The sequence below is a fragment of the Ischnura elegans genome, chromosome 7 (assembly GCF_921293095.1).
Source record: "Ischnura elegans chromosome 7, ioIscEleg1.1, whole genome shotgun sequence".
In the NCBI taxonomy this organism is placed as follows: domain Eukaryota; kingdom Metazoa; phylum Arthropoda; class Insecta; order Odonata; family Coenagrionidae; genus Ischnura; species Ischnura elegans.
Window position 1 is genome coordinate 26,873,614 of NC_060252.1, and position 15,668 is coordinate 26,889,281.

The window sequence follows — 15,668 nt, forward strand, 5'->3', positions numbered from 1 at the left end:
TCATCAATTGGGACTTTCACCCGAAACTTTAGCGCTCAAATCATGAAAAATAGTTTTATAATTGTAAATTAAACCAAATATAGACGCAGTCGAGGAGAAACACGACGCTTTTATTCATTAAATATCCGAAATGTTATTTCCGAATTACCCACTTTAGACAGTTGATGTTTGTGAATTTATGTTCCCTCAAAGTACATATTAATTATTTGAGCTATTTTAGTATGCTTCTAAAGTTTTTATATATGATATTAAAATTCCGAGGTGAACTGGGTAACTAGCCAAACCGAATGTTTTGCAAAGAGCTTCTAGTTTTGACCACTAGGAGTCGACAAGACTGAGTTCTGATTGGAGATTGGCCGCGAGAAAACAGAACCTGCTCTAAATTCCAGATTGGGCGAGAAATTGTGTCCAATATTGTGAAACGGATATTGGGCTAGAAATTGGTGTGTGTCAGTCGGTCCACAATCCAATATCCAATGGATTGGTAAATAAATTGGGAAGTGTCATACGGACTTAAGGAGAAAGACAGAAAAGTGATATTTTCTTCACATTGCCCTCCTCTTGGGCCCCGTTATGGCTTAATTTTACAGGTTATATACATGGCAATATGTTTTCCAGACAATACACTTTTAATGCAACATATTGCCACATTCTGATTTTCAAGAGGTTAATAGATGACCACTCATGATTTAAAAAACAATGCAACTGAGTCTTGACAGTCGTAACACTAATATCTTGAGTGCAATATCATTAACTTCAGCCAAGTCGTCTCCATTTTCATATTACCTTCTTGTTCATCCTCTCTTTCATTTTTATCTAAACATGTTTGTAGGAACAATCACTCTATGGCAATTTGAAAATAATAAAGAGGCATTACAGTCCCTTATTACAAAAGCATTACACCACATTTCTATACACAAAGGCAACAGTGTCAGCCCAAACTAATTAGTTATAAAGCAAATCAGCTACCAGTTCAACTATCAGAAAAATAGAAGGCTGGCTCTTCATAAAGAAATGACTGTGACTTTCATAAATAATTTCAAATAAAACCCTAAACTTAAAACTTAAACCCTCTACAAGGGAATTAAGATTACTACATTGGAGTTGTTACCTACGAAATAAGTGAGTCTCCATTAACCACAAACAAACATCATTTAATCACGGTAAACACTTAAACGAGAAATCATATTTGTATTTCACTATTACTCAAAAGTTTGAGACCGTTTAGGTTATGCCAAAAACTATACCCCGTCAATGAAAAATTTAAACTCGACTATCAATAATACACTTGGAATATGTATTAAAATAAAAAGGCAATGGATTTTTAATAACTATGATACCACTCCGATATTCAGAATTTAAGATGCAGCAGGGCATGCCCGTAACACGTTACAAATCATTTTACAGAAATATATTCTAAACTTGATGACGGGGAATATACAAATATCGTAAACAACTTCAGATTACCCATAAAAGACTCAAGGCACTATGGTGAAAGTCTACACATACCAATTAACATGACAATTCACTTGTACTTTTAACAACAATGCCATTAATAATTTTGAAAAGATGGTACAAGTAACAGGTGGCAGCATGACATCTTACCTCGTCTACAGGCTTACTAGGGGTAATGGAGACGGTCTCATTGAAGCAAAGACATGCACAGTAATGCCGATTGGCATCTATGTCTGTTAAGACGGACACAAAAAATTTTGGCTCCTGTCGCTCCGTTGATAATGCCCATCCATGAGGTTGGCAAAACTAGTGGAAACAATTAATAACAAAAATTACTTTAATAAATACTCAAAAAGCACTTATCTCGATCATTATATAATATTTTTCATCGTACCCATTCTATCCCTTCCATAAACGGAGTATCACTCCAGTCTTTCTCTGGGAATCTTTGCACGATGATCCCGCTGCTCATCCCACTCCCTGGAATGCAGATGATTACATCACTGTCCAGAATAATATCACTCATTGATAGAATTAATACACAACAAGGATTTATTAATTACACTTGAAGGAATTATTTCAGGAAAGACAAACCTCTATCACACTAAACATAGAAATACTAAGGTGTAAGATCAACAAAATCCGAAACCGACACATGATAATAAAAAAAAACATTTGACAGGAACGTCACCCTACTCTGTCATATGATGGTAAAAACCTTAACATCCCCTCATTTCGGGTAAAAAGGGTATCTTCGCTACATTTTATAAGGATTGGATTTAAAACTAATCGTTAAATGTCAAATACATGACGTAAATGGCAACAAATGAGTCGGAACGGCTAGGGTAGGCACTAATTGGTAAGGTTTATGTTAGTGAGACACTAGAAACGAATCACTTACTTTCTTTTTCATGATCGTAGCCAACTACAACAAAGTAATCAGCCAACCGTGACATCCTACTCACAATATCGTCAAAATTTTCTAATTATTTCCCTATTATCTGCAGATGGAAGCCATATTTACTGTTTGCGCAGCCATTCGCGCAGAAACCACACCCATCATTCTAGCAAGTAAAGAACAAATGAATCGTTGAATGCATCCACGGCTAGTAGTTCTTCAACACTTTCAATGACTAACCCGTTTTTTGTTCATCACAACTGGTAGTAAGATAACACTTTGATAAATAACTTATGACAATTGTACACCGCACAACTATGGAACGTGGCCAAAAATGTTTTCCGAGGAATAACGTTACTCTTATGTTGTTTTGCGTGTCTCTTATGTTTTTCTTTTTGAATGCAACAGGGCGCGACGAATTTGAAGTAATGCAAAATTTCCCCACCCGCCGCTCTGCCGTCGGATTGTTAAATTCTGTTCAAGTTTTTGGACCTCTGGTGGTGTATTTGAAAACTTAGTTCACGGAGATGCGTAACAATTTCAAATTGTAACAGCAATACGGTGCTAGTAATTTTTAAGTCTCATCCACGTTGTGATATGAATAGTGATATTGACCTTAGGATTTGAATGCTAACATCAAGACGGCACTTCTACATTATAAATCATTTCCATTATTCGGATATCGACAGTTTTCTATGTAATATTCCGTAAAGGTAGACAGCATTGGCATGCTTCAATTTTGATGTTTGACGTACTTTTCGCTATATATTGCACATGTCATGGAACACTGCATGCAATTACTAAATTTTGTGTCCAATTATTTTAATTTTTTTAAAATTTGTAGTGATTACGGCATGAATTGGTTAAAAATGTTATTTCGGTGCTTTGTTTCCAAGTTTACATCAATGTATCTTCATGGATTCTTGTCGTATTTATGAGTATTCATCGCTTCAAATCCAGCGTACTGGATATTAAACTGCACTAAAGCATTTTATCACATTTGATTTGCATGTAATAATTTCATGCAACACTATGATCGCACAGAAAATTCAAGCCTCACATACATGGTGTACAGGTGAAGCGGGGTAGTGATCGGATTCCATTTTCTCCTTCCTAGGCTTGTGTCACCACCTGCGCGTGTAGGATGCGCACTCGTCCTGTGCGTTGTCTGGATTCTTTGTGCCATTCTTGGCATACCAAAATCTGACTTACTCGTCATATTTACGGGCCAAATACCGTCCTAATTTTCACCAAACTTCGCCGTGAAGGCGCACAACTTTTCCTAAGGTGAGTTCAATTCTTCCGCTTATTATTTTAAATTAAATTATATCGCTTTTATCGCTGTATGATGCGTTGAAATGCTGGCAATGTGATCGCGATCCTATAATTCTTTACATACTTGTCAAGTTTGCCATTACGAACTTCCGGCGACGGAAGAATTGAATTAGCGCTTTTGAAAACGGTGTATAACCCCGAATAATTATGTTGATAGATCGATGACAATGTCGAGAAGTTATTAATTTTCAGCAGTTGAGTTGTTACTCGATTTATGCTGTAAATACAAGTGTGTGCATAGGAATTAACAGACGATTCTCTGGAATGTTGTGTATCGGTGTGCCATTGGTCATTGTTTACAGTTGAGTTTTCCTTGAATGATGTGTACATTTGTGTGTTATGACGAATTTTATGCGAAAATGTGCTGTCAGTGATCGAAAGTTGTCTAAAAAATATTTTTTTAACTATGGTAATATTTTGGAATGGCGGCAACTCAAATGATTTGGCGCGATCTTTATGTGCGATGCTTAATTCTTATTTGATTATGGTGAATGGAATTGCACTGGTATGGAATAGAATTAACTGGATATATGATTTTCTGCTTGATTGTAGTTGTTTTAAAGTTTGTCGAGATTAAAATTAGATATTTTGTGCATGGTGTGCCGGTTGGTGAATGCCAGCTGATAGAATCCTCATTCATTTAACTTTTAGAAAGACTGGAGATATTGTCTTTTATTCGTACTAATCGCTGATAAAATATTGTTGTGTGTACTTTTTCTTCTCTGATCCTGGTTAGAATGTTTCCAATGGCTACATTTTATTTTTATTACGCATCATGCGCGACTTCATATATTTTCCTCTGTAGTCGATTACCGTTTTCTTCAGATTCCCATTTTAATGGTAATAATAATAGGGGGTCAATATTCCCGTGCGGCCACATATCTAGCCTCTTCCGTAGTCGTCGAGGTTATTGTCTTTATTGTCTAATTTTTGAGTAGTGCAACTGACTGTAAAAGTAGTGAGTCGAGCGGGACTCGAACCTGCGAACCTTAGATATTACCGTGCATGACTTAACCCTAGCATCATTATGGTTTTCTACCAATAAATATTGCATCAATAATGGGGTAGCCAGGAATATGGTTTGCGGGGGAGGGGGTCCAAAGTCTGGGTTGAAAATTTTAAGAAAACATAGTAGGTACTAAGTAGGGTTAAAAAGTAATTTTAACACTTTTCATAATCGAAAAAACTTCATTTTTCAAAAAAATAATGATTATCGTAATACATGATTTTTCAATGTTTTGTTTTCTTTTATGAAGTAAAATAATTGTATTTTTATATTTCGGGGGGGTGGAGGAGGATCTGGACCCCTCGGACCCACCTCCTCGCTACGCATCTGCATTGCATGTTTTTTTCTTCTGGGATTTTTTTTGCGAAGGCTCTGATCTCTAATCGTTCGCTATGGTACCTTGTATAGTCGACGGCACATTCCGGTCGCAATGCCTCCTGAATCCGTCTTACTTTCTGAAAAATATGAATGAGTTCGCTGTACCCAGATAGTAATTACGGCCGTGCGTCTAGGCGCTTGCTTGTGGTACTTTCAAGCGCGGATTACGATACGTTAGGACGTAGCATTATCACATTCTACACTGGTCAGTTGATGACACAATGCTGGTACATTACCGCCATGCGTTGGCCAGAAACCTTTCAGGTTTTAGATTTGACGAAAAGGAATCGTCATTACTGTTTCTTTCATCATTTTCTTTTCCCGTGTTGTGCGAACGTATGCGCCTTTTCACCAAAAGTTATGTGTTGTGGGGAAGTTTTCTCTCTAAATTGTGGTGTTTATTTGTGAAAGTCATCCACTTCTAGTGTTTCATCGTATCTCTTGAACCATCTACGACTCCTCTTGATTTATCCATGGTGTGTCTATTAACGATCTAACTTTATGTGATTTAGATTATGAAGTAGTTTTTTTTTCTCCCAGCTGTAACCCACTATATTTCATAATCGTCTTGTACTTTTGGAGTGATTCGGAATGACTGTGTAACAATCGAAACACGTGTAGAATGCTTTTACTATAAAATTAGTGCGCAATGCGATACTTTTTTATGATTCGATATGTTCCACGACTTCCATCGATAATGATAGAAAAAAAGGTGACTTTTTTCTGTTATCATCGGTGAAAGAACGAATTTTTCTCCAAATTAATTTCGCGATATTGTGTATAGCGTTAATATTTTACGTGTTAACCTTATTCATGTCAATATTTGTGAAAATGGAAAACAATTCAAGCAATCACCTCAATCCGATTGGGATTAGGAGTTCTGATAATTTTTTGGTTGTAATTCTCTCAACCCTCTTCCAACATCTTTTTTCCCTTGGCGTTATGTTCGCTTCAGCCCATGGGATAGGATCACCTGCAGACATGAGGGTTCCGGATGGGCTGGACCACCACGTCATTTAAGTCCGGCAGCACGTACACATCCGCGTCATCATGCTGGTCTTTTGAAGGGGACCTTGCAGATCTGTTTTCAGTGCTGTATGCACACCGTCGTAGATCGGTGGCTACTTTTTTGTCGCTGTTTCAATCTGATGGCACCCTTACTTTTCTTTCATCACTTTTCTCGAGCGATTATGAACAAAACTTCGCTCTCCCACCTCACAGTTTTGGCAGGAAGGAGGCATGCGTTGAAATTTCCTGTCAACAATATCCAACTTGGTTCATCAGTTTCGTTGACCGTTTTGAAACACTGAATTACGCGTAGCAAAACGAATGAAAAGAATCGTTGAAGGACAGGTGGAGGGGAAGGGACGGCCTCGTATGGAGATATGAAGCCGGTGATGAAGGATGTATAACGGAAGAATTATGTGTTAAAAGACTACTTGATAGGATTGAATGGGGAGTTGCGTCCAACCGATCGTCGGATAGTCGTTCTGACTGTTGATGATGTCGCATGAAGGAGATGCGTGTTGAAGATGATATTATTATTGTATGTGATGAAATAATAGCTAAAATATTTTTTTTCTGATGCGAAGGCAACACCTCAATAGAGTCACTTTAGGTAGTAATCCTCTCTCGTATTTGATTGGCGTTGAATATAGATGCATTTGTACTTAGAAGAGCATCACTCTCGCTCACTTGATTGATTCAATCTGAATGTTGGTTTGAATAGTTCATAAGTTCCTATCTGCATTTTTTAGTAGTAATAGTAGTAGTAATTTTGTAGTAAGTATTTTGAGTGGTAATTAGTTGCATTGGGCAACTTATTAAAAAAACTTGTGTCTCAAATTTTTATTTCACTTTGTTTTTTTTAACTTTGATATTGTGAGATCAATGTGCTAGGTATTAATCTTACTAGGGGCTGATCCAGGATTTTTTATGGATCACACAAGGGTCTGACAGTGAAACGATATCCTCAAACTAGAGATTAAAACAAGATACAGCAATTACTTAACGAAATATTCACTTTATTTTAATATGGAAGTTATTAATATGAAATTAAATGATTGGTTCTCCGTAATACACAAAACAAAACGAACATAATGATAACCGTAGAAAATGTTGTCTATTTTTTAAGTTTCTCACCCCCCCCCCCACCCCCCCCCCCCCGAATCCGCCTATGAATCTTACATAATAATGTTTCAACATAGTAATATCGATTGAGTGGGTGAGAAGCGAAGGGGTACAAGTGATTTTGTTTTCTAAACAGAGTTATGTACAGAAATTTTTTATAGAAAACAAACGAGACCAATTAGATGTTTAGTAGTGTATTTGATTTTCCATACGATATCAGCATAGAACAGAGACTCACTAGTATTTCTTGGCAACCAAGTTTTTGTGTATTTCTTCTAACAATTAACTTTACTTAACTCTGTCGAGAAAAAAAATCATTTGTATTCCTTGGCTTCTCAACTCCTCAATTATAATTTATTTCTGGGTAACATCACTCCTCAATTATAATTTACTTCTGGGAAACATTTTAGCAATCGCAACCCATAATATTTTCGTTCCATTATAACTATAGTATCTTTTAATTAGTTGTTTCAGGCGTGACTTTATGGAATCTATTTGACATAGTGAAAAGTAAGGAAAAAGTTGTAATTCCTCACAAATATTTAATGTACGACCTAGGTTTCGACGATGGCGTGCCACCTCAAAACCTGGGTCGTACATCAAATATTTATGTGGAATTGCAAACATTTATTTACTTTTCATCATATAATATGGTTTGTACGTTGTGAGGATTCTCACAGATCAGGGAATGCTATGGCCGCGAATCAGATGATCCGCCATGGTGTCGGCTGGCTGTGGTTTAAGGTCTTTGACATGGAAAAAAAGGGATGAAATACATTAATTTTATTTAAAAGTATTTACATGCATTTCAAATGGGATTTTGTACTTTATTGTCGCTTGCTTTTCAAAACTATTATGTAACAATTGAAAGGAGAGTGCGAAATAGTCGGGGAATGAATGATTTTTGTCGTTGATCTTGAATTGGGGAATCGAGTAAAAACCCAGTGTGTGTATGTAGATGATGATGTAAACTAAATTTTGATGTTACAAATACCCATTACTTGCAACGAGAAAGGTCTAAGTACAACTCGAGTCCGAGACATCTAGAATTGCCGGCACCACTGAGACCGGCTAATAAGGAAGGGATAATTGATTCTTAATTTTTGGATTACTAATGGCTAATTAATTAAACCTAATTGAGTATTTGTACATTTAATCCTCAGAAAATCGAGTTATGGGTAAGATGATGATGGTTTTGAAACCTTCCTTCCAATAGCGACCTTATCTGGCCGTGTTGGTATTGCTCCATTGTTTTACTCCGTCTATGCTAAAATGGGACGTATTGACTGCTCCCCCAGTTCTTTCTCATCCTATACATTCTACTTTCGTTTCAAGGGTAGCATCTTGAAAAAGCCTTTTTTTATCTAGCTAAAAACTGTTCGAGTATCTGCTTCCAGCAGTATGGTAAGCATCTACCGAATTCATGCGTTAAGATCACCGACAAATCATGGTTTTTCTGCTTATTTTAATAGTTTGTGATGAGTCTTTACCATGAATACTTTTACTTGCCTCAAATTTGAGTTATTATTTGAATTTAATGTTAGAAATATCGACGTGAATGCCGATTCTGTGTCTGGAGAATGGCTATTAATTAATTTCACGGGATCTGTCAATGATATAAGAATATTTAGAGTAACCCTGATAATATCTTCACGTTCAAAACCGCATGATATTAGAAGTGTATTTATGATATCTGAAGGATGTTTCAATTGTATTTTTGTATCACATAATTCGATAGAAAATTTTCTGGACAAAGATTTTCACTACCTAGATTTTTTATCTTTGGTCCTTCCATGCTGTGAAAACCCTTTTCCCCAATTTATAAAGCTCCTAATTTGGTCAGGCTATTATTTAGTCGGAAGTTTGTGAAGACATTTTTGCTATTAAATTATCTCTCATGGGTATTTATTTATTTTAGCAAATTATTTCCTTAAATTATTAAAAGCCTCTTTATTTCCTTTAGCAATTCCTTTATTCGATCATAACAGCGAGAACTTCCTCGCTGCTTGCTCTCTCCTTCAAGCTCTTCTTCATTTTCCTCCCTGCCCACACCATAAACGCCTCGAAAATTTTCCCGTTTTCCTTAATTTCCACGTATATAATTACGCATCCTTTGCGAACGTGGTTATCTTCTGATATCCCTACTGGGATGTCATTTTTCCTGTAACTCGAAAAGTTAAATGCTCCACCTGCTCAAGTTTGTGAACACCTACTGCTCATGCTTGGAACCACGTACCTTTCAGTCGAATCTTAACAAAACAATTAATTCGGACGTATTTTGGTAGTTTTTCATATCATATTGCTACCTTCACGTATAGTATATTATTTGGTAGTTGTAAAGTTGACGTAAAACTTGAAATTATGTGATTAAATGGCGACATGGCATGGATTCCACCCGATCAGAAGGCACCTGTTCCATCAAGATGTAGTCACAAGCAAATTGTCATTTCCATCTATTACTAACCGTCAGTCTGTGTACTTAAAGAATGATAATTATTATTATGATAGTATTCTACCGATTAAGGTAGGTATCCATGGAGTGTTCAAGAAGTGATCTGGAAGCCTCCCTTTCCTTCCAGCACTGCCCTCTTTAATTCACTGTAAGGCCTAATCCCTTTCAATCTATCTAAAAATCCTATTCTTTTCCTTCCCCTCCCTCGTTTCCCTAGCATTCTACCCTCTAACACCATTTTCAATATCCCCTCCCCGATAAGCACTAACTCCATCCACACCTTCTGTCTCCTCCGTATCTCATCTAAAAGCTGCATCTCCTCACCCACCATGTCCATAACTTCGTCGTTCCTTTTCCTCTCCGTCCATTTCACCCTCTCCATTCTTCTCCATACCCACATCTCGAATGCCTCCAATCTTCTCTCGTCTTCTTTCCTCAGAGTCCACGTTTCCGCACCGTTGAGAGCTACACTCCAAATCAAACTCTTCACTAACCTTTTCTTTAAACTCTTACATAACGATCCTCTCAGAAGCTCCTTGACGACCAGGAAAAAATAGCTAGAATACTTCATTGAATAACATTTTTGTTTGCGTTTCAAAATAAATCTGCCAAATATATGGAGGTCATTCATCCTAAAACATCTTTTTGATTGTGTAATACGTTTAACTGGCCTAAAGCTCTAATTTTTACGAATTTAGAATCTTAGGATTAAACTTTTGAAAGATGGAAAGGGTTTTCTGTCATTCCTCGTTAGGGCTTTCATAAGTCTCAATTCCGAAATAAAATGTGAATTCCTGACGATAAGTTGCTATAAATCACTCACCCAGAACTTCATGCCAAGACAGTGAGATGCTTGTCTTCATATCATGCGGTACATATCCGTCATTAAATATCAAATACATTAATTAACTAAGTTTATAAACGAGTAAAATACAAAATAAGAGATTCAAAATATTATCAAATTTTAATCTCAGTGTGTATTCATCACTTTCCTAGTCACTTGGAAAGTAACTCTAGTTAAAATTAATAAATGCAAGAAAATGACACGATGAATATTTTATTCGCCGAATAGCTTAAATTCAACCGCTTACATTAATTTATTAAAATGCATTGTTGAAATCGATACGAGAGAGTGATGATAAGTTTAAAACACATGAATAAGGAAAATAATATATAAATTATAACGATGAAAATATATCTCGAGCTCGGGGTTGTTATTATAGTATTTTCTGTATTAATTTCATTGAAAAAGAGAGTCTTCGGCAAGATAGTAGCCTTGCAAGTGGTTCCATGCCTAACAAAAGGTGTATTCTGTCTCGGCAACCTATATTTGTTCACGTCATTGCATTAAACGGTGGGCTATTGCTTACCCAAACATGTTTAACAGCCCTAAGTATTTCAATCTGCACTCTCTGTCATACAGTTTTTGATTCCCCGTGAATACATCTGGAAGTGAATTGCGTAAGCAAAAGAGGCATTGATAAATGGAAAGGAGCTGATATGAGAATCATTTTGTAAGATTTATAAGAAAAGGTTAATGAGGAGTATTTTATAGTGCAGAGCTTAACGGCGCGGAAACGTGGTCGCTGAGGAAAGGTATCAGTAAAAGATTGTTGGCATTCTATATGTGGTTCTTGGGTATAATGGAGAAGGTGATGTGGACTGATTGTGAGTGTATGAGCAAGGACGAAGTGCTGTACATAATGGACCGAGAGAGGATAATTCTAGGTGAGATACGGAGTTGACAAAGAGTTTCGATGGATCGCGTAATGAATGGAGATGGGAGGCTATGAACCGCGTTAGAGAGAAGTTTGTTAGGTAAGCGGGGGAAATCGAGTTAGGGAATAGGAATCATGGATAGAATGAAACGGAGTATCCCTAATTGTGAATTGAAAAGTCCAATTGAGGGGGGGTGGACAGTGTGGGGTGATTCGCGAAATACTCCATGTAAATCCACCTTTATCATTAAAGTTTTTTATTCCAGTCCGTGGTTTAGAGGCAACCTCCAGTGGCACCGCGATATAGTGGCGAGTTTGGAGGCGGTTACCGTCTGAGGCGTCCTCTTGCGGGGGAAGTTGGGGAGGCGGCGTCTCGCCTCTATCTTTAGCCGAAGGGGGGACTCAGCGGGCCCCTGGTTTATTTCGGTCCACGGCGGCGACGACGAGTGGGTAATGCTCCCCAGTAGATGAAGCCTTCGAATCCTAGCTCCCCTTTTCTCCCACCTTCCCTCGCTTCCATTCTCTCCTCCTCTCTCTCGCTCTCTCTTAGGGTTTTATCCACCCCTATTACCCCTCTCCCTCAACTACCCCTGGCCCTAATCCTAATTTAGATCCCGTCTTTTACGCTCGTAGGGGTGAGATCGCGGTAGAAGGGTGTCTTCGATCAGGGAGGTAACAAAGCATAATAAAATAAATCACCGATATCTCAAAATCTGATTGTTTTAATTCAGTGATATTTCATGTATTTCCACTCTATTTCAACATCATGTTTCTTTTTTAAAGCTAGCTTCCAATGGTTTAGTCTGTATGCTTGATATCGTGACGTTAATTCAATTTATGTAACTCTTCCTATAGCTTGTGAACGAAATAAAGTTATATCAACTAATGAGAAAATTGAGTACATGAGTACTTATGGTTTTGTGTTTTACTTTCACACTCTTTAATAAATATGTCCATTATAAATTATTCCAGTGGTTCCATTTTTAATTATATTTTCTGTTAATTGTAGTTTTTAGTAAATGGCTTTGCAGTTTTAGTTGATGCCATTAATAGATGGGTTTTGTTCAGTTAAAGCAAAGCCAAAGTATATAACAGTTATATCCTACCCTGCACATTCCTATTTATATTTATGGATGCATAGAGAGCATACTACGAATTCACCTGTTCGTTGAAAAATACCTCGCATTCTTATGTGTTTAGCATGTTTTCATTATCGTAATTGCTTAGATTCGGGCTTCCCTGGTCTCCGTCGATCGCTTCTCGGCCCCCGTCTCTCATATACGCCTTCCCAAGGACCCACTCTTCCTATTTTGAAAACCGCGGTGACGCATTGGGAATCTGCGGAGAAATTGAGGGGATCGGGGACTATCACATTCGCGACACTTTGTTTGCATTCGAGGTGATAATTCTGGAGTTAGAGCCGTCCACTCATGCTCGCGAAGATAATGAAGTTTCAGAAAAGCATATTTGACATTAAAATGATGAAATCTGTCATTTATTCAAACCTGGTGTTGCTTTTAAATTTTTTTTCTGACTTATCTCTACTGTTATTCCATTGCTTGACACATTGACATGGAAAGAGAGTGGTTTCCTTTTATTTTTTTATTGCCTAAATCGAAAGATTATTACTCCTGGAGTACGTATTTCGCGCTTTTTGATTTTTAAATGACGATATTTATTTTTCGCGATTAAATGAAAAGTGAAAAATTTCAAGCGCGCGAAAGCGCGACGGCTAAATATGAATGCTGGGAATACTCCGTGTGACGTCGTTCTGGTTCCCGCTGCCGCAAGTGAGGTGACCTTGGGGCGAGGCTTGAAGCGCTGATACGACGCAGGATGCTGGCAGGTAGCAGAGTACCCTGCTAGCTGGTAGCGCTTGGCTTAAATAAGGATTTACCTTATTAAATAATACCTTATCAAACAAAGAAAACTTTACGACCTTAGCCAGTTTTATATAGGTGATTATTAAGGCATGTTTCCCTGAGCTCTGTGCCTCATGTATGTATTGGTAATCTCAGACGATGCAAAACTCCTATATACTCGTATAGAAACTAGGTCCCTGTGACGTCACGTGGAGTGGCATCGCATGGGCGCCAACCTGGCCTTTTTCAAATGAGGATAAAATTGACCATTGCCATTCGTCTAAACCGGTATTTAAAACCAAATAATTTGTACATTATGAATACACTAATGGTGGGTAACGAATCGCAATCAATGCCTTTCGTATTCTTTGATGAAGGAAACTACCCTATTAGCTTCAGGTTGTATTCCAGAATAAGTTAAATCTGAGAGAATATGTTTTATGTAGACTTTTATCTAACCTAACATAAGGAGATGCGATTGTCGCGAAAAAATGAAAATATACTTGAATGTGATATGTATTAAGTACAAGGCGTTTTATATCTTAGTTTTTGAGACGAGAGTGTTTTATTTGGACGATAGCGTTAAAGCAGGGCGTCCACTAACCTGGAAAAATGAAAGTTTGGTCTTCTGAAAAAATCTGGGAATTCGTCGTGTTTCCTGGAGTAATTGGATTTTGAACGAAAAAATACGAATCCATGATTTCATTTTTAAGCACAGTTACATTTTTTCCACTTAAAATTAATGCTCCATTAACTTTCGAAATTCAAATACTAAGATTGAAAGAAAATACTAATCTTCAACCCGTTCAACAAGGGTCGCACTCGGGGGTGGCTTTTTTCTTTATTTTATTCTAACTTATCTATGGGGTGGTAATTTATTTATTTAATCGTTCACTTCGTAATAATCCATATGGTTCACGGAAGGATTGTATTTAATATTCAATTTTAATATTAATTAAATTTATGTTCGGATCTTTAATCGAAATGTGTACTCTCATTATATTATTATTTATAATGATAGCCGTGCCCTTGTGAGTATTTATGAAATTATGTTGTCAAATTTTTTCTGTACGTGTTATTTTTGGAAAAAAATAAATTATTTAGTTTTTACAGTCCTGCTTTAATTTTGTCCGATATCTCAATTCTTTCATTGGAGCCCCCGTTCCAAGTTTTACTCGTGTATTTATATGTGAGCTGAACTTTTCTGAATTGTGCGGACTGCTTATTGAACTTCATCTAATTTACTAGCATGTGTAGATTTTCTGATATCGCAAGATGCTTTTTAAAGTATTGAAATTACTACAAAACTGCTCATTCGGTTAGTTATTTCTTCCCCTTGACCAATGATCCGTAAAAAAATCTCATGATTTGGGCGCATAGTATCCATGGAAAACCTGGAAGGCTCGGTGAATTTTTAAATTTCTATTTACCCGATAAAAATGCGCTGTCCCGTAGAAACGTGGCTGTACTCAGTGAATGTTGTATGAAATCGTCCGCGTTAAATATTGCTGTCGTTAAATTTTACATGTTTTGGACCTTATCTCACGATGTGGATGACGGTTGTAATTGTGACGGCGGGCTGGAGTGATAAGAACTTAGTTGAACTTCGTGACTGAATTAAGTTGTTGAACGATTCACATTGCCGCGGTGAATCATCCTCAAGATCTTGACGGTGACACCTTTGTCTCATAACATATTTTATTTGCCTGATTAAAAAATTACACATACCTGGTATATTTCCATGTTGTTACTTATGAATTTCATGTTGAGGAAAATGATATTTTCAGATGACGAAGTACGATATTCAACTTGTCGCATTTGATCTTTGCAGTTTTCAACGTACTCCTTATGACAGTGGCGTAACTAGGAATATGATTTGGGGGGATGAGGGGCCTAGGGGGCGACTCCCCCCACCCCAAGCAATCGGGGTCCGAGAAAACTTTTGAAAAATGACTTGCCTGAAAATGCATTTTACATAATTTTGGTACTTTCAATTTAATTTTAAGTAGATGCAGTTATTATACATCAAAACTAGGCAATAGCTTTATAATATTTTTTCTCTGAGGCTTTGCGAGGGACCTATCCCCCTATAGTTAAGCCTCTGCCTTATAAATGGAGCGTCACGTTCATTCCAAAGTTATGCGAAATAATTTTAAAAACAGTGATTAGTATGATGCAGCTTAGTGGAAGTTCATTTTTCGTCATTAGCAGTTATTTTGGCTCCCGTTATTGAATTATTTTCCTTATGCTCAAGCTCATTTGCCACCAATGTTTTAGCTGAACGAATCTTTCGTTCGTTATTATCTTCTAAGCTTTAAATCATTGTGATCCGTCTCATTTTGTGGTGTATCATCCTGTTTTTGTATTCTTCCCTGGAAACCGCTTTATAATTCAAATTTAATAAAAAATTGATCTTCAGCTTACGTTTAAAAGT

The 15,668-nt window shown here is 37.1% G+C and overlaps 2 protein-coding genes across 7 annotated transcripts in view; one reads left to right on the forward strand and one right to left on the reverse strand.

The window, feature by feature from the left end:
- The window catches only part of LOC124161827 (myotubularin-related protein 13), an 89,390-nt gene extending 86,685 nt beyond the window's left edge, over window positions 1–2,705 (reverse strand). For 5 of the 6 annotated variants that reach the window (XM_046538030.1, XM_046538027.1, XM_046538028.1 and 2 more), the window contains exons 1-3: window positions 2,357–2,704; window positions 1,850–1,935; window positions 1,606–1,761 (exon numbers count right to left, since the gene is read on the reverse strand). In XM_046538030.1, coding sequence (XP_046393986.1) covers window positions 1,606–1,761; window positions 1,850–1,935; window positions 2,357–2,411 — 297 coding nt within the window. In that variant the 5' untranslated portion in view covers window positions 2,412–2,704. Of the gene's footprint in view, window positions 1–1,605; window positions 1,762–1,849; window positions 1,936–2,356 lie in introns of all 6 variants that reach the window. The other variant, XM_046538029.1, reaches the window with a different exon arrangement.
- Window positions 2,706–2,986: 281 nt separating this feature from the next.
- Window positions 2,987–15,668, forward strand: part of LOC124162952 (transcriptional enhancer factor TEF-1) — a 796,250-nt gene continuing 783,568 nt past the window's right edge. Inside the window, exons 1-2 of the mRNA XM_046539727.1 lie at window positions 2,987–3,066; window positions 3,471–3,640. The gene's annotated coding sequence lies outside the window, so the exon portion shown is untranslated. The remainder of the gene's footprint in view (window positions 3,067–3,470; window positions 3,641–15,668) is intronic.